The sequence below is a fragment of the Bacillus rossius genome, chromosome 1 (genome assembly GCF_032445375.1).
Source record: "Bacillus rossius redtenbacheri isolate Brsri chromosome 1, Brsri_v3, whole genome shotgun sequence".
Classification (NCBI taxonomy): Eukaryota; Metazoa; Arthropoda; class Insecta; order Phasmatodea; family Bacillidae; genus Bacillus; species Bacillus rossius.
This window is the reverse complement of record NC_086330.1, coordinates 149806247-149825747: the sequence shown is the minus strand read 5'-3', so window position 1 is coordinate 149825747 and position 19501 is coordinate 149806247. Positions and strand designations below refer to the sequence as shown.

Genomic DNA, 19501 nt, shown 5'->3' with positions numbered 1-19501 from the left:
GGGAATTGGGAGGGTTATTACTCTTCCTAGTTGAACGATCTGGGCCTCAAACTGGAATGGGATCTGAAGTCTGGTCTGGAGGGTTCTGGATTCTTCTTGATCAGCGACGTACTTACTTGGTTTGCAGATCATCTTCTTCTCTAGCTTCAAGGTTTTATTCATACTAACTCCATTACATTTTTATCTTTTCTCTTTGACTGATTTTAGCTTCTGATTTTCATGTTGTACTGACAAAGTACTGATCTTACTTGAGAAATCAATCTTTGTTTTATTTATTTTTTACTAGACCACACTGTTAATCATGAATAACTCAGAGATTAAAAAATTCAGAGCTTCTGTGGCAACATATTCATACACATAACATAATATTAAAAGAACGTGTCTTTTGTCTGACAGATCCAATTCTTTCTTCACACCAACATCTGTTAAGAAAATAACACGACATACTGTACCTCGTGGTGATTTCTGTCTGCTACTCAATGTATTGGGGACTGAGTAAATTCAGTCGGAAGAGATGGTTTATGCAATACCAAAAATGCAATTTTTCACTCATTCTGTCTGCCCATTAGTGCACTGGCCTAGGAAGTACAAGCTTAAAATATAAAGGCTCTTTTTTTATACATCTGTAGTTAAACATTTATAATTTAAGGAAATTTAGATGCAACATTCTGTACAATCTGTACACTCATGCTTTTCTTCAAGTACCGTATATACTCGTGTATAGCGCGCCCTTTTTTCCCCTCAAGTAAAGGAAAAAAATAAGGATGCGTGCTATACACGGGAAAAAAAAAGTGATGGGGTGAGGCTGGGAGGAGGAGTGGAAGTCGTTAACTGCCGGGTGACGGGTGATGTTTCTGGCCAGCCCCCACACATACGCAGAAGCAACAAGGCCTCTCTTTCACACACACACACACACACACGCACACAACCTGGTCTCTCGCACACACACGCTCACAGCACACACACACACAAACACACGTGCGCGCGCAAGCTCGCACATCTCTTGTTTATTTTTAGACCTCCCCCTCTACAGAAAGCCAGCGCAGCTACTAAAATAAAAGAGAGAGAGAGAGAGAGAATGTTGTCGCCATTCCCCCTCCCACTTCCTTCGCTTCCTTGTCGCAGCTGCTACCGGTGAGTCATCTAGTCCTCTGCGTCCCGTTCCTGCCTGTCTCCTTCCCTCCCGCCCACGTACCAGTTGTGACGATACAGCGCTTCATTATCTTCCGTCTACACAGCAGAGTTTAAGTATTTTCCTGACGGATCACCACACATCAATTTAAATTATAATTTGTTTCATACGTAATTACTTAACAGGTACCACAAAATGTTAGTAAAATTTATTTACGGGAAAAAAGATTTTTTTCTTTGGAATTTGTTGCAAAAATCGTGGTGCGCGCTATACACGAGGGCGCGCTATACACGAGTAAATACGGTACTTCTGATGTAATGAACTTTTAACTGGAAATAGTACATGCTTGTCTTGGCTTTGCAACACAAAACTTTGTGTCCAACACTTGTTATCCTACAAACAAAATCAAGCTCTAGTGTAACTTATAAAATAAGTGGTCTATTTCTGGACTTACTTTTATTTCAATTCATTAAAATTAGTGATGGTTCGAATCCCATTTTTCTCGAATACGAATCTCGAATCCGAATCCCAAACAGTACCTCGAATCCACCCCTCGAATCCGAATCCAGTTCTCAAGGGTTAATTATAAAATAATTTATAAGTTAAGAGAAAAATTTAAACATTATGCAGAATTATTTAACCCTTTAAATTTTTATTTAAAAAAAAAAGGATTTTGACACGGTCTGGATCAAGACGATTCCGTTTTTGGTCACATATGCTTCCTGCAGTGCTGAACAAACGTTCAGAGAACACTGTCGCAGGTGGTGAACACAAATATTTTTTGGTCAGTTTATGTAGCCTGGGTGAACACGCATACTGAGTTTTCCAGTATTCGAGAATGTTTATTTCTGGGTTATCTGTAGGATCACGTAAGAATCTAGTCACTTCATCAATTGCTGTAGAATCCGACTTGGTGGATTTAAGGCATTCAGGCATTATCTGTGAGTACAGTGATTCGTGTATCCACGGAAATCGGAAAACAAAATTCAACATCCGACGGAACAGTATTTTGTAGTTACCAACTTGACATTTGTTTAAAGTCCCAAATGAAGGTAAACGCTTTCCTGAAATATTGAATGGAAACTGAAAGGCGCCATCTTGGCGTCAATGGTTTTAGGCCATAAGAAATATTATTGTGCATCTTTTAAAAGCATAGTGATTAATATGCCCGAAGTTAAAAGTGATGGGGTGTTTTCTCTAGTTTACCCATTAAAATTTTTTATATTAATATTAGTTATTTTTTATGTTGCTCAATATGATTGGTTAACAAATTCATTGGTTGGCCATCATGTAATTCTCTGATAATACATATTTTAACGTTGGTAGTCTACACAAACCAAACTTGGTCCTAAAAAAATTCATAAATAGAATGTGTATCAGAATATTTAAAATTGAATTGCGATTAAAATAATAATTGTATAATGTATTAATTTTTGTCATTCATAATTTCATTGTTATTACTACATGTGCGACCGTAACTTGTGATGAAAGTCGGCATTATTGTTGTATTACTAAGTAACAGATTTCTCGGTAAAGTTATTTAAAAAAAAACAAAACAAGATTCATATTTAGTCTAGATCCTAAATGTGCTTTATTTTATTTTTTAGCATATTCTGAGAATACACATGTGATTTATGCCTTATTTAATGCCAATGTAGCGACAATGCATCCATGTTCATGAATATAAAGTAAGTTTCCCAAATCAGTACATGCTTCATAATTTTTTTTATATAATAACGAATTAAAAGTACAATACAGTAGAACCTTGTTAATCCGTGATGCGCTAATTCGGGAATTGGATAATCCGGGACGATTTAAAAGAGAAAAAAAAAAGAGAAGTAAAAATTGTCAGCACTTAAAATAAACGTCCCGCGGGCCTGCCCGGCAAACACTACAAGCCATCACGTGCCGCCAAACTCTGCAACGCTGTTTGTACCGACCCTTTGTGTCGCCCCCCTTTCAGCTGTCACATTTGTCACTCTTTAAACTTGAGGGGGATGTCCTGACTTCTGCTTCCTGTCTCCCTTTGTTTGTTTCCACCCGCCAACACACGGCAGGCGCCTGGCGAGTGACGTGTCTGGCTGGCATTCGGCTGTACGAGGGGGGGGGGGGGGGGTGTGCAAGGTCAGCACGATCTTATCTTTCTCTCTTCGGCTGTTGTAAATGACCGTGAACTAATGGCTAGGCAGTGCTGTATTTTTTTAAGCCGAGACACTAATTCGAAGATGGCCGGCCCTTACCGTGAACGGCCTTAACCCAGCTGCACGCCGGTGTCTGAGAAGCTTGACAAGACCTTCCGGGCTTTTAATCGCTAGTCCGTGAAATTATGTAATCCGTGATTATCTTTGTCCCGACCATCACGTATAAACGAGGTTCTGCTGTACCTCAATAGGATGTGTTCCAAGGAAAACGTAATCAGGCCAAGTAAATTGTAAGCATTTAAGTTTTTAAAGTACTACATTTACATCAATATTTTTCCTCAAATCCCGAATTTTTTCCCTCGAATTTCAAATCTTTTGAATACTAGAGATTCGGTGGGATTTGAGGATTCGAGGATTAGACCGGCCCATCCCTAATTAAAATCATTCACGTCATTGTCAGTGACTGTTGTATGTTTGCTTACTTAAGGTCTATGAAACTCATTTCTGGAAAATTATTGTACAAATTTATATCTAACTATCTTCTGCTCTCTTGATTACCTGAATTCTGGTTCTGCTTTACCTTGGACATCTGCTTGGTTCAGGAACTGAGCAATAAAATGAAGTTGATCGCATCTTAATTTCTGAATGCAGGCTTGTAGATCTATCTCGGTAGCAAGTATACTTGAGGACAACAGGGTTTGAGGAGAGTCATTGAACTCTACTACCACCTCCTGAGGCCAAACCAAAAGGTTAACTTAACACAACTGCTAACAAATTCTCAAATCAATGTCAGCTTAAATACATATAGTAATGGGCACCATCAAATAAAAACTATGGACTAAATCGATAGTTCAAAATTATCGTTATATGTGACTAACAAAAATTAGTCAAATAAATTTAGACTTCGGTTGTTTTCAGCCAATCGGTGTCTTGCAGTTGATTTAGTTGTGGTATGTGTTTAGTATTAACTAAATTATTTGTTCCTTTTGAGCTAAATTTTCATGATTATACTTCTAGATGATGTTATCTCACAAATAAATATATCATTTTAAGTAAATTTTGATGCAAGTAGTCCACCAAGCACACACAATTTAAATGTGCAGATCTTGTAATCCATGTATGTAACAGGTTTTATTATAATTTCTAGCATACAATAATTTCCCTGAAATACAATTGGAAATTGGATCACACACTACGAATTTAACTTGATGAATTTTTCTTAACAAAAGAATGAATAATTTAATTTGGAAAATTCTCTAAGAAGTTAAAAAACGAAAAAAAAAATTAACATTATTACCGTAGTTTTGTTCTTGTATATAAACAGGTACTTAAGGCAAAAATTTCAAATTCTAGTAATCTTAATATTTCTAGCATGCAAATTGTTTTTGCAATTATCATGCATCAATTTAATATTCAAAATCAAACTAAAACTTCTTGTATTTACAAAATTCTCGCACTATAAAAATATAAAACAAGTCGTAATTTATTAAAATTAATTTAAATCCCCTTCTTAGAACCTAATGAAGTTTAAAAGATATTTTAGGTTAGCTACATTAAAAATACTTTAAAATAGTGTGGACAATTGGGTACGTTGGATTAGCTACATTTAAAATACTGTAAAATCGTTTAAATAATGGTTACGAATTACAGATTTTAAATGTAGCTAACTTGACCTAACAACCATCATTACTATTTTAATAGTATTTTTAATGTAAGTAACCTAACTTAACCAATAGTTCACACTGTTTCAAAGTATTTTTATTGTACTTAACCTAACCACTTGTTAATACAAGGTAACCACTGGGAAACTGTTTTAAGTATCGCAATGCAGAGAAATACACCAATCCCTCATTTAGCATGTCTTCAAATTGTGTGAATTCATTTAGCACGATGTTAATTTTACTGCCCTAGGCTTGAATAGCACGTCTGTAAATTTTAGTTGGCACAAAATCGCCACAGGCAAAAGCATAATGCCACAAAGTCTGCTTCAACTCGGTAAACAACAGATGTGCCATGGCATACAGTTAGCTATACGAGGGGAGAAGAGATGTGCGTGCACTTGTGACTACGCTATTGGCTGTTGTACAAACATCAGCTATGGAAAGTTCATTTGCGGCTATTGAGTGTAAATTACCAGGTGTTTTTACGTCCGCGCGTATGCTGCCGTGCCGTATCGTTATAGTCTAGCCACAGACCGGGCCGTGATGAACTTCAGTCTAGCCAGTGGCACGGAACTTGTATGCACAAACACATTCATCTGCTGGTAACTGTATGTGCAAAAGCACCTGCTTTTGGAATCATATTGGAATCATGGCTTCCAAGTGAGAGCATAATGCATAGTGTTCAAGTATTTTGAGACAAAACTAGAGGTATTATGGCGTGCAGAATGTCATGAAGGCCACACTTATGTTGGTCGCACTTTAGTTTTAAGCAAGTCAACTGTGCACAATCGTACAATATAAGGACTCAATCAAATGTTTCTATAAATCTGATGCTGTTGGTTGTAAGAGCGGGAATGTATTTGACATTAGATACTGGAACAAAAATGAACTCATGATTCACATGGAAAAGGTTTTTAAATGAATGGTGCAATGAAAACAAAATCACGTGCCTGACAGGATTGGTGTGAACCAAGCGGTGATATGTGAATAAGCACGTTAATTTTTGAAAAATTATAATGTAAGTATCCAGACAGTATTATCAGTTTCACTGCCACTAAAGGATGGTTTGGAAAGTACGCGGAAAGGTATGTGACGTGAGTTGGTCATGCCCGGGCGGCAAGCCAACCAGCAGAATGACGATAAGTACATAACCACCTAACTCCCATTACGCGGTGTTGTATTTGTCATACAAAGTATTCAATGGTAGGTTTATAAAGATAAATGGTGTGACATATTTGTCATTGAGTGTTATTCTACGCATTTATATTACGGAAAGAATATTTCCATACACATTTTAATACACAATTTTGGATAACCCGAACATTTTTAAGAATGCATTAGTCATGCTAAGTGAGGGATTGGTGTATTTGGAAAACATGCAAAGGAAGTACAAAAAAAAACTTTTGAAATTTTTTTAAAATTATTTTATTTTTGTGTTTGTACTAAATAAATTTTAAGATATTTTGATCCTGCATTATTGCATATGTAGTTTATTATTATATACTATATTTTGATAATTACTTCGTGCTTTTAATATTTTCTAATGTAAAATTGATTGAAAGATTTTACATAATCATAAGATGATTTTTAAAACAATATTAATATTTAATGTGGGGGAACTGGGTTCGTAAGGGATAGCCCATTTAAGTTTTCCAATTAAGTTTTATTAGTTTTATTAATTACTAATATTTACATTACTAATAAATAATTGTACTTAAATGTTCAATCACTAATCACTGACACTAAAAAAAGGTTTATTCGCAATACACTCATTGTCTGTAAAATTCCACTGTTTGCACCCCTCATCTTTTTCCAAAACCGATGAGAGCAGCTGTGACGAGTCACGTCATCCTGGGCTGAACCGACGCCCGAAACATCGAGAAAGGCTGTGTTTATTTTCGCCACTCCACGCGGCGGCCTGTGGAATTCCCAATGCCGCTCAGTGATAGATAACAGCACCAAGGAAGAACGATGAGTGGGGAGCGGGGGTAACGACGACCCTTGTAATCCGGCCAGGCGCGCGTGGCACACTTTACGTCAGTGAATGTCACGTGACACGGCGCGTGAAGCCAGTGGCCGTGCAGGGCCGCCAGCCAGCTCCAAATCTGGCATCGTGGTATGGTCTCTCGTGTTCGTAACATTGACCCTCCTTACACCTGTTTGTCCTGAACAGGTAACACTGTGCTTTTGTGGACCATGCTGTGAAGCCATCCTACACATCAGGCAAGTGTACTGGATATGACCCACTTCTTGACAGATGTAACGGCACGGCCGTCTTCTTACTCTTAGGGACCATAGGTCAGCTTTGCGATTATATGGGTCTCGCTCTTCTGCACTTGCTACCGTGGCACTTCTCTTTCCATCAGGCAACCCTCCTGGGCATGATTCTGTTCTGGGCATCTCCATTGAACATGCCCTTATTGGCACGCAGAACACCGTAGGCGACTTCCTGCTCCTTTAACTGGCGAGCTGACACCCTTCTTAATCCCACTGTCACATCAATGTCCTTCCTCCTTCGGTTTCCTCATATAATTCAGGCAGTCATGCTGGAATGCCCTCTTTCTCGACACGTGAAACACCGTGGGCGACCTCTTCTTCGTCGGACCAGTCGATTGTTCTCTTTTCCAATCGTTGTATCACAGCACTGTCCTTCTCTCCTGGATTTCCTACCACGATTCGGACACTTACGCTGGATGTGTCCTAGTTCTTTGCAGATGAAGCATCGTTGTCGTTCCCTTGTTCTATGAAACTGCGATCCATTCAAAAGCTTCCTTAGTGTCCCGAGTATAATCTCTTTGTTAGAATACGAGCGGCCATTTGCTTGGTGGTAAGTTTCTATCACACCCTGCTTGTCTCGCTCTGATACTCATGTTTCTTGAGGCAATGCAGGCACCCACCTTCAATTTCCAGGACATGAACAAGAGCATAGTGGATAGGTTTGTGATGGGCCAAACAAAGAGTTTGCTGAACCCCCACATCACTGAGTCCATCTATAAACACACTGGTGACTAGCTGCTGGCGGAACTCCGTTGGTGCTTCTGGGTAGACGAGATGCATGAGATTCTTGATGTCGGCTTCTAATTCTTGGAGTGTTTATGAAGATCTCTTTTGACTGTTCTGTAGACCTCGCCCATGTGTCTGTTACCATACCTCAGCTCAAGGGCCTCTACTAATACTATATAGTCTTTCTGGTCTGTAACTGGTTTGGTTTGCAGCAGCTCTATTGGAGATCCTCACAGGCCAAGACGAGTGCTGTAGCCTTTTCTTCCTTCCATTCACTTCAGCAGCTGCCTTGAACTGTCGCCTATAGACAACCCTTGACGATTGTCCATCAAAGGTTGGTGGCTTGAATTTTGGGTGACCAGTTGCACCTTCCACCTTCATGGCTTTCTGGAGCAATCGACAGCACTGTTCAGTTACTGCTGCTACTCACTGTTTGTTAGCCTTCTCGAGTTGAGCTAGCTGTTGTGCCGTCAGTTCTTCAGGTTCTGCTAGATGTTGCTCCAAACACTGCACTTTTCCTTCCAACTGAATACTGGTATCATCCATCTTCGTCTTTAATTCTTCGTGAGCAGCCACGAGTTCATTCTTCCTGACCCCTCTTCATCTCCTCTTGGTTCATCTTCATGTCTTCGATCGTGGTCTTCATGGCATTCTTCATCTCGGCAGTTTTTCATTTCTTCTTGGCAGTTTTTCATTTCGTTCTTCATTTCTTCTTGGCTATTATCAATTTTATTCTTCATCTCTTCTTGGCCAGTGTTCATTACATTCTTCATTTCCACTTGGTTACTCTTCATTTCTGTTATTCATTTCGGCCAAAAATGCCATTATGTTTTTAAGTTAGTCGGCTGCCATCATTCATATCCACATAACTAACAACAAAAACAACAAGATCAAGAAGATCAAGAAGATCAAGAAATATCAACAAGATCAAGATCACTTACAAGATCAAGATCAAGATCAACATCAAAAACAAGGACAAGATAAGCAAAAAGATAATTAACAAGAAGAATATCAACCATTTCCTAAACTAACTCAATTCTCTAATAACTAAATTTGTAAAAATATTTCTAATTTTTTTTAATGTTAGTTAAAAAAACTGTACACTAAATCTTTTAATTAGGGCTATTTCACTTCTGACACGAAAATGTTACAACTAGTGATGGGTTTTCGATACTTCGATACCTCGATACCTTCGATACTTGACGGTATCGCAAAGTATCGAGTATCGAAACTGTAAGTTCGATACATTTTTTCGATACCGGAATGCTTGTTCATTTGTATTGGAATTAAGTTTTGAGTCGCCATCGTACAAAATACAACTACAGTAGAACCTCGATGATACCGTTTCATACATTTTATCGTGTCATACGCCGATTAATTTTGGTCCAGCCGAAAGTACTACTATATTTACAATGGTTTACTTTCCCGGAACATACACTTATAAAATCATTAATTTCCCGTTTCATACGTTTTTTCGAAGTGGAAAAGTCCAAAAATTCACAAATTTTTTTGTTAGATATATTCCTCCTGATAACTTACGTTTTAATTAATGCTTTTATTTTGAAAAACGTTGATTGTTTACCTTTGCAAACGTAAGAAAATAACTTTATCGCACCATAGATATGGATAGTATCAGGAAGACTGTGCACTTCGCTAGTAGCATCTATGGCCAGCATCAAGCGAGACTAGTGGCGCAAACTAGCAATGATTATGAAAATGGTGCACGCGCGTTACTAAGGCACGGATCTCATATTTTGTGCATTCAGTAATCTTTGAACTGAATATACCAGTTTGTTATTGTTTTCTTACTATCGGATGGTTTTGTATTTTACGTTTTCTCAAGTTAAAATTTTATTGAAAATTGTTCTGTTGCATAAAGTTGTTTGTAAAATGAAACAAACAAGCAAAAATTTCTGATTTTCTATTTACAATAGCCTAATTTTTTAATTTCTAATTTAGGCTTGGTGACTTTTCCCCCCCTCCAAGAAAGGACTTCAAACATTTTGTAAGGCCACTGTTTCTCATGTCAGCTTTACTTATTATGGGCTGTATTTTACATTTCTGGTGGTTTTATTATATGTATATATAATGATGAATTGATATCTTTCATTAATATAATGCAATAATTACACATTATGTATTTAAGTTTAATCTGACAATATTGAATTTATATAGTTTAAAACTAATTTATGTTATTTGTAATAATTGTTACTTAATGGGAAAATATTTTTCCCTGGAGTATCGAAAGTATCGAAGTATCGAAAGTATCGAACTGAAAAAACAATACAGAATCGAGTATCGAAAGTGTGGTATCGTCCCACCTCTAGTTACGACCTATTGTGGGGAATGTTGGGTTCATAAGGGATAGCCCAATTAAGTTTTATTACAGTTTTATTAATTACTTATATTTACATTACTAATACACAATACTACTTAAAATGTCCGATCATCAATCACTGGCACTTAAAAAAGTTTATTCGCAAGTCACTCAATGTCTGTCATGTTCCACAGTTTTTACTCCTCACTGGAGCTAGACTCAACAGTGATTCGCTCCTTACCTCGCGTCTGTCCACACACGGTTTGTAGTTGTTTAGACATACTCAGACGTCAATAATAACACAATTGTAGGTTAAAGTGAATGAAAAGTTATTTGACTAAAATTATTGAATAATTATTCAATAGTGCAAAACAAATCATGACTAATAATTTGATAGTAGAATTTAGTTAATGGTGCTGAACAATACTCAAAATCTTCGGGATGGTCTATGGGAAAATAATCATGGAAGGCACAGCAAAGTGCTATCAGTAAATAATGGAAACTTATGACTGGTCCTGGTTCCTTTTGACAAAGGGTGAGTTTTTTTATAATCTCTGATTGAATAATAATCATATAACATATTAAACAAATATGAAATTCAATAATCATAAGGTAAAATTTACACACTAAACCTAACCACTTAATTGTCTCTATTCACTTTTACATTAATATGTTCACAAGGTGTACCATTTCTCAATAAAAAGTATAAATACTATTTCATGCTTGTAGATATAAACAATGAAAGCCCAGTGGATATGAGGTGTGCTGCACACAGCAACAATTTGAAGTCACTAATGTTGTAAATGTGATGCTCAACTCACATTCAAAGTTCCAGAGCTTGAAAATGTGAAATAAATTGAGTCCAGTTCTTTTGGGGTATACCGTACATAAAGTATGCAACTTTCCACTAAAATTGAATCATGTAAATTTTACAGATAAAAATTAAGTTACGAACATTTAACTGAAAGCCTCGCGCAGTGTAGCGATCCTGTTACTCTCTTGCACCAGTGTTTATACATATCGCAGCTGCAAGACTAAGTGGCCACAGTTTCACTTGGCACCTCGCACAAGCGGTTAAATGTTTGGGTGCTCGTCACTGATATTCCTTGCCAAAATACACAAGGCTCGGTTACCTTGACCCAAGTAGACATCCGAGGGAAGTTTTGTCAAAGGGAAACTTGAATTTTTTCAAGTCTGTCCACAAACGAGCTAAATGCTGTGTAAATTAAGTTTGCAAGTGAACCAGAATTCCACAAGAAAGTTAGTAAGCAAGACGAAAGATTCGTGTCACAATTAATTTTATGTCAATGTTAAAAATCTTCTGAATTAAACACAAGACTTAAAAAAAATAATGATTGAAACTGGCTCAGGCTAGGTGCAAGTCGTGGCTTTGAAGACCCAGCTTAGCAGAGTCGATTGCCCCACTTGAAGAGGTGTTTCCCCGATCAAGTCCGACGAGTCACTCTCCCATCACTGTTGCTGGCATACTCCCAGTCTGCCTTTTGTGCATGCGCGCACACCTCTGCACCCAAGAAGCAACACCCAAAATAAAGGGTATAATGCCACAATTTTATGATACATTTGCTCACAATTCTCATACCAAAAACTTCTGTTTGTGAAGTGAAATATGGTACACCCCAATAATTTTAACATTAAAAAAATGCATATATAAAAGGCAGTATGCTTAAAACAAAATTAAAGGCAAATAAAGAGCTGCATAAAGCACTAAACCAGAGTCATACAGAAAATAACTTTTAACAGACACCAAAGATAAACTAAACAAAGCAAAACAAAATAGCAAAACATATAGAAGTGTACCAAACACCTCACATTTTAATGTTAGTTAATTTGTTTTTTCCAACAAAATAGTGTCTTTTTGATATTGTTAGAAGCCACATTTGACTTTGAACAGAAATTAATCCCCAAAAATACGGTATATACTTGTGTATAGCGCGCCCTTTTTTCCCCTCAAGTAAAGTAAAAAAATAAGGATGCGCGCTATACACAAGGAAAAAAAAAGTGAGTAGATGCGGCAGGGAGTGGAAGTCGTTAACTGCCGGTGACGGGTGACGTTTCTGGCCAGCCCCCCACACATACGCACAAGCAACAAGGCCTCTCTTTCACACACACACGCACACACGCACGCACACAACCTGGTCTCTCTCTCACACACACACACACACACACACACACACACACACACACACACGTGCGCGCGCAAGCTCGCAGGTCTCTTGTTTATTTTTAGACCTCCCCCTCTACAGAAAGCCAACACAGCTAGTAAAATAAAAAAGAGAGAGAGAGAATGTTGACACCAGTCCCCCCCTTCCACTTCCTTCGCTTTGTCGCAGCTGCTACCGGTGAGTCATCTAGTCCTCCGTGTCACATTCCTGCCTGCCTCCCTCCCTTCCTCCCGCCCACGTACCAGTTGTGACGATACAGCGCTTCATTATCTTCCGTCTACACAGCAGAGTTTAAGTATTTTCCTGACGCATCACCACACATCAATTTAAATTATCATTTGTTTCATACGTAATTACTTAACAGGTACCACAAAATGTTAGTACAATTTATTTACGGGAAAAACAAATTTTTTTTCTTTGGAATTTGTTGCAAAAATCGTGGTGCGCGCTATACACGAGGGCGCGCTATACACGAGTAAATACGGTAATACTTTTCAATGAAATCTGCTACTGATTGTTTAAGTAACTGTAACATTTTCCTATGAATTTTCTATACAAACATTTTACAGTGATCGTACAAGCTAGCTGAAGTCAACAAATTTCATTTCAACTCTAGGTTAAAAACTTAATTTTTATTTTTTATTTGTGTTTAAGTTTGCGTGTTTAAAATTTTTTGCTCCATTTGTTTAGGTTGTAGTCAAGCAAGAAATATCTAGGAAGATGGGTTTTTCTTTAACGCCAGAAGAAGAAGCCTTGCGTAGTAAACTGGAGAGCATACAGGCTCGTCTCAACACTCCAACTCAGTTGAAGGTAATTAATTGTTTGTAACACAGGATGAACATAATAAGTACAAAGCTATGGTGGTATGCAATCTCCAAGTTACTCTCAGTTAGTTACTGAGGGTAATTACAGTATATTTTCATCACCAGGTACATTTATAATGATGTCAGACTGATTTGTTTTGACTTATTGATTATTGATAGACCAGTGTGAATATTTAAATTTTTGAATACATATACGAATAATAAACCTTTTGTATTCAATTCAACCTTGAATACTACCACTTCAAAATAATGAATATTCATTTACTTACGAATATTTAACATAGCATATCTCGTGCCTACCTTGCTGACCTAGTGGCAAGTCTTGTAGTTAGCTATGCATAGTTATAGATAGTTGGTAGACATGTATTTAGTATACAACAGTAGGTACTGAGTCGGAAACCAAATACTTCAAACCAAATCACTCGTTACAATAGAAATAATTACATTAACAGGTTAAATAATCTTTCTTGTTAATAGTAAACATAAAGTTTATGCTTATTAATTTTATGACATTAAAACAGAGCATCTATGTTAATAAATAAATAATTTTAATTTCAGAAACGTTGGGACCTTCTTAGTAAATAAATGTTATGCCCAAACTGTATTATGTGAACACTGTGGCCTGTGAATTTTTTAAAATTGTATTTTTTATGTTAGAAGGTTTATTCTCAAAATGTAACAAAAATTTTTACATGAATGTACTTTTAATGTGTTGAGACTGTGATTTAATGGTAGCATGTCTTCATTAAATTAGTAGTCAATGCACACACTTCAATGGCTGGAAAACAAAATACTTTGACTAACATACCTACATACACTCTAATGGAAAAAATGTGTTCGTTTAGCGCTATATTTTTATGGAATAAATCATAGTGTTACCTCGAGGGCCAAGTATATTGCGTTGGAAGTTTAAGCTCCATTATTTTGGTCTTACGTCAAAGTATTTAATTTCTATTTAATAAACTATACCATATTTGTTATTTAATTTTTGGGCATTTTAATATTATTTAATAATGTGTAATGTTTCAGGGTCAACTGAATGAGATACTGGCCCAGATGCGCATGCAGAAACAAGATTTGGCCCATAGAGATCTGGAGAGGTATACTTTGGATGAGGGAGTTCGTGATGATATCAAGCAGGTTTGTAAATTGCATGATTTAGGTTTACTACACTGTATAATTGTTGAGTTTTAAATGTTGCTTTGGTTGGTTGTAACCAAACCATAATACCATACCCAATGAAAACAGTGTGATTGTGAGAAAACTTTTACATCGTGACATGTGTACAGCTAATAATCCGGAAGCAGTCAGCCCCTTATTTTCTAAATACGTGTGCGCACGTGTAATTACCGGCTGGAGTACCTGGAAGCAGCCAGTGATTTCTGGAATGCCTCCCTTCCCGACATCACGGCCAGGCTCTCAGGAGGGGTATATAAGGGCGCCCCTTAGCCAGATGAGTCACCAGCCGAGCCTTGACTCATCACGCTGACCTCTCTCCAACTTCAGGAGTAATTATGCTATTGTGCTGGTCGTGCTGGAAGATGAGAGTGCCGCCTGCCCTGAGTCGTGACCCGAGTGTCTGACCCATGCCTGTAGTGAGGGGGAGTTGCGTAGTAGATGTAGTGAAATGACAGTCAAGTCTAGAACCTGCCTATCTACAGGCCGTAGAGTAGGGAGAGTCAACTTTTAACGGGAGGCTGTCGCCCCTGCTCATGTATATTCGCAAATAAACCTGTACATTGAGACCTCGTATGCATAATTTCGGGGAGAAGGGGCATCCACTGGGAAACCTCCACTGCCATCTTCAGCATCATCTGCACCATTTCCAGGAAGGATCAGCCCACCAGCTGTTTCTACAGTACCTCTATGTCAGTAAGTAGAAAACATGAGCAGATGCCCTTCACGTATAGGGGCGGAAGTAAGAATCAAATCAAAGCCAGGTGCATGCACACCACCCCTATCCAAGCCATGACCTATCCCGGTGGAAGGAGATTCACGTGACAAGGCCCCTTGGGTTAAAACTAAGGCCTGAGACCGCGCCAGCTTGCTGTGTATTTTCCGAAGCCCACCAGGCTCACACCAACCCGACACCCTTTACCGGGCAGAAAAAAAAGACAATAAAATCCTGCGGTAGCTAATTATTTCACTCTCTATTTAGCTATTTTTGTTAAAAGAAGAATTGACGGTAACATCATTACAAATAATAGTGAGTTAGCTCCTACAGCCAACCACTTCCCATTTATTTTTTTAGATTGATTTTCATTACCAGGCGTGTAACCCGTAGACAGCCATTTCCAGAGCATTCCTCGCTGGGGAGGTACCTCTGAACTCGTCCGGCCGTTTCCTCCTACACCACTGAGGAACCTGCAATGGAATCAGCTAGGACAACCCATCAAACCCAGTAGGCAGACATTTTTGATAAATTGTTCAGCGTAAGGTGCATAGACAAAACGTCATGCGACAATGGATAACTTGATAGAAAACAACCTACGTGCTCAAAGTGAAACGCAAATAACTTGAAGTTTAGAACCAATGCAAATGCTAAATGTTGCAAAGTAAATTTGAGTTGTAATGAACTCTGGCCTTGTTAGTATGTGCTGTCAAAACTTTGCTCATGCTTAATGGTTGTTGAATTCACTTGACCACTTATAGTAAGCTGAATTCTCTTGAATTCTTGCCAAGTGATCATTTCAGTAAAAGTGTTGTCAGCTGGAACAGATGAAAGTCAAGCTATGTTGAATGTGGGATTGACTGTCAGGAGACAATTTCAGTGTTACGTTTAGTTGGAATGCACAATAGGCACCGATTGAATGAGCCAACATACTATGTAGAACTGTCACGTTTCAGATTAAGTTTGGTTTATGTTACTCTGCCTTGCAATGATACTCCTTAATTTAAACTTTTCATTAAAAATTGGAACAAATAGTGCAAAATGCTGAATAATGTGAAATCAGAGAAAAGTTTGTTTTATGAGAATTATGTGAAACAAAAAAAAAATAGTTTTAAAATGTAAAATCTGTTACATCTGAGAATCTGAAAGACTGTGATTCACAGAAGTTTAATTTATTAATATCTGTGGGTAGGGTGGGCGAAAGGCATAAAGGCATAAAGGCATAAAGGCATAAAAGAATAATGTGTGTTATTTGTGTTGGAATTTATTATATTTAGACCTGTACAGTTCCCCAAATTTTCAGCTTTCCAGTTTGGTTCGTAGGAAATACTCAACCTAAACCGACTTATGAAATCTGCAATTTTGATTTAGGGAATTTTGTATGTTTTTGGTTTTCACAATCTGTAATGTTAACATACCTAACTTTTATCCTTATCAATGTTACCATTGTCTTAGGATAAAACTTGTGAAACATGTATGCCTTAGAGCAGTGATAGTAGGCAAGGGCCAGCATACTTCATTAAAAATAAATACATTAGCAATGTTTGTAGGTTATCATTCAAAACTGTCAAGGGCCGGATTACACCAGTCTGGGCACTGGATCTGGTCCGCGGATCGTCTTCTGCCTATCACTGCCTTAGAGTATGGTTTATCCATGTACATTGTATAGGATTTACTTATGCATGTATTAAATTGGTAGTATGTTTGTTGTATTAAATTGGTATTATGTTTGTTGGTCAGAAATTTATGATTTCTGGCAGTTATGCACGTTCATTAAAGCACACGAGTAGAATGTATTGTAATTGCGTGATAAAACTAAGCAAATTAAAGTTGTGAACATAAACGAACAAATAACATGAGTCTAAACAAAAACATATAAATGATAAGTAGGGACAAGATTATATGGTGAATTTGTGATAAAACCGAAATAACACTGGAAAGTGTGTCAATACACCATATTCATATTCCATATAACACCGAAATGCAAGTTAACATACCATTTAGCACCGAAATACAACAAAAATCATATAATTAATCAAAATTTAACTCATCTTAAAAACCTAATCTTTTAATATTATAAATACAATTAATGTTATTTATTTAATACAGTAGAGCACCCCTCAACCAGAATCATTGGGGGAGGTCTATTCCGGTTATGGGAAAATTCCGGGTAAGGGGAGTTGCGGTAGGGCTGGCCTCCGGGCCGGTTAAATGACCTTCATTCAAGCAAGCTGGCAGGCACGTGTTTCTTATCTCTGTGGGTGGGCGCTTGCGTGAGCGAAGAGGACGAAGAAGAGGGTTCGGGGGAGGTAGTAGGACTACAGCTGCAGTGTTGTGTTACTTCTGTGTTGACCTGCTAGTGATTCACACTTCCTGGAGAGTGTATAGTCACTGCCACGCACAGTTTACATTTCACATACACAAGAATAACACTTCAAGCATCTCTTTTAAAAGCACAGAGATAGAAAATACAGATAAATGTAGACTGTTTAACCATATATTAACGTATAAATATGTACATAATACATATTTGTACACTAAATTATTGTCTACAAACTGAAAGCATCACACGTTGGAAGTAAATGTTACTCGCTATCACGTGTGTCAGCGTGTGTAGTGGGAGTCGGTGTACATACTCTCGGGCCGGCTGGAATTTTCCGTTTACTTGACATGGTGAAACAATAAAACTACTTATAGCATAAACATCTTTATAGATTATAGTAATTCACGTCCAACGCGAAAACCAGCTGTGTATTTACGCAATGCGCGGGAATGACTGGCTATAATTAGCTCTCTGACAGACGTGCGCGTGTGCGCCTACAAGACATGTACAGTCAGGCAAAAGCAAAAACGCCTCGTTCCAGTGTGGAAATGTTTTGGAGATGTTTTGTTATTTTTTAATTTTTTTTGGAAAATTATTTTTGGATATTGGGAGTTCCGTTTGTGGGAATTACGGTTGAGGGGTGCTCTACTGTAGGAAGTTTGGATAAATTGTATGTAGTAAATAGATTGAAATTTTTTTATTTTAAAATGCTTAAACTGTTATTAGTAACGCTTTTTACATTGTTGCATTGGTAAATTTTTCAAGCACACAAATACTTGCAAGTTTATTTTTATTTTGAGTGGTTAAAAATGTGTATTAAAAATTATTATATTATAAAAGTGTAATATATAATATAGCCTAAATCATGTGTTAAACTTGTTTGATAAGATGATACATTTATGAACCAGAATACAAAAAATAATAAAACAATAATATCTAAATCTCCTTTATTAAAAATGATATTTGCCTAAAAATAAAACAAAAAATCTTGTCCCGATTGTTTAGTGATAACGTTGAACTATAGAATGAGAATGTATCTTTGCCGTCAGGATCTGGAAGCCAGCAGCTAGTGCAAAGTGTGTCCTTTTCTCTGATTTAGTAAATTGTTTTTATGTTTTTAATAATCATTGAATGAACCATTATCCATTAAGAATGACAAACTCCATCCTAATGTTTGGGTTCAACGTTTAGGAATAATTTTTTTTTCTTTTATAATAACCAGAACATAGAACTAAAGTTCTTGATGTAAAACCGAACACGCATTAAACCGACCAATACAACCCACAACTATCTAACTGTGATTTTTTTTTCCAGTTGCTCAAATTGCAGCAGAATGGAATGGCACACCTCATGCAGACAGTTCATGCTGACCTCAGCAGCTTGAAGCTCATCAAAGATGGCATGCTGCAGGTACTCCATGGCCAGTAATGAAATTTCTTGGAATGTTAATAAAATCCCATGTGTTGTAAACTTATACATATTAAAAAAAATGTTACACTATTTTCTGAAAATAAATTTGATTGCATTGAAATTTTTGTGCATAATGTTTTTGATAGCTGAATGACAGTTATGAATGAGCATCAGATTTTACTTTTTTTTAATGTGAAAACATGAATGCAAAATAATAATTAAAACTTTGAAAACAGTCTTATTTTAAGATGAGATTTATTTTTTCGTATTTAAATTTTTCAAGCCACATATCAGAAGTTGTATGCACACAAATTTATCCAATAAGTGTTCGATTAGTACTTATATTGTTAAAATATTTAATGGTTTCATGAATTGGCATATGTTAGACTTTTATTTCCTTGATTATCATAAGATACATAATGTTATTGTTAGACAAACAAGTACTAAAACATTTTATTGTCATATTTTTTACATAATATTTTATTAAAATAAACATAATTTATTAAATTAACAATAACACAGAAATTTCCTGTTATAAAACCTGAGTGGTCTGACAGTAAAACCATAGAATCTGGTCTTTAGGGTTATTAGTGTTTGGATTTCTGAACTTTACCTT

At 37.0% G+C, this 19501-nt stretch overlaps 1 protein-coding gene across 3 annotated transcripts in view; it reads left to right on the top strand.

Moving 5' to 3' along the window:
• The window catches only part of LOC134546274 (probable nucleoporin Nup54), a 109411-nt gene extending 90405 nt beyond the window's left edge, over positions 1–19006 (top strand). For all 3 annotated transcript variants that reach the window (XM_063388982.1, XM_063388983.1, XM_063388984.1), the window contains exons 9-11: positions 13128–13247; positions 14291–14401; positions 18790–19006. In XM_063388982.1, coding sequence (XP_063245052.1) covers positions 13128–13247; positions 14291–14401; positions 18790–18903 — 345 coding nt within the window. In that variant the 3' untranslated portion in view covers positions 18904–19006. The remainder of the gene's footprint in view (positions 1–13127; positions 13248–14290; positions 14402–18789) is intronic.
• Positions 19007–19501: the final 495 nt, after the last annotated feature.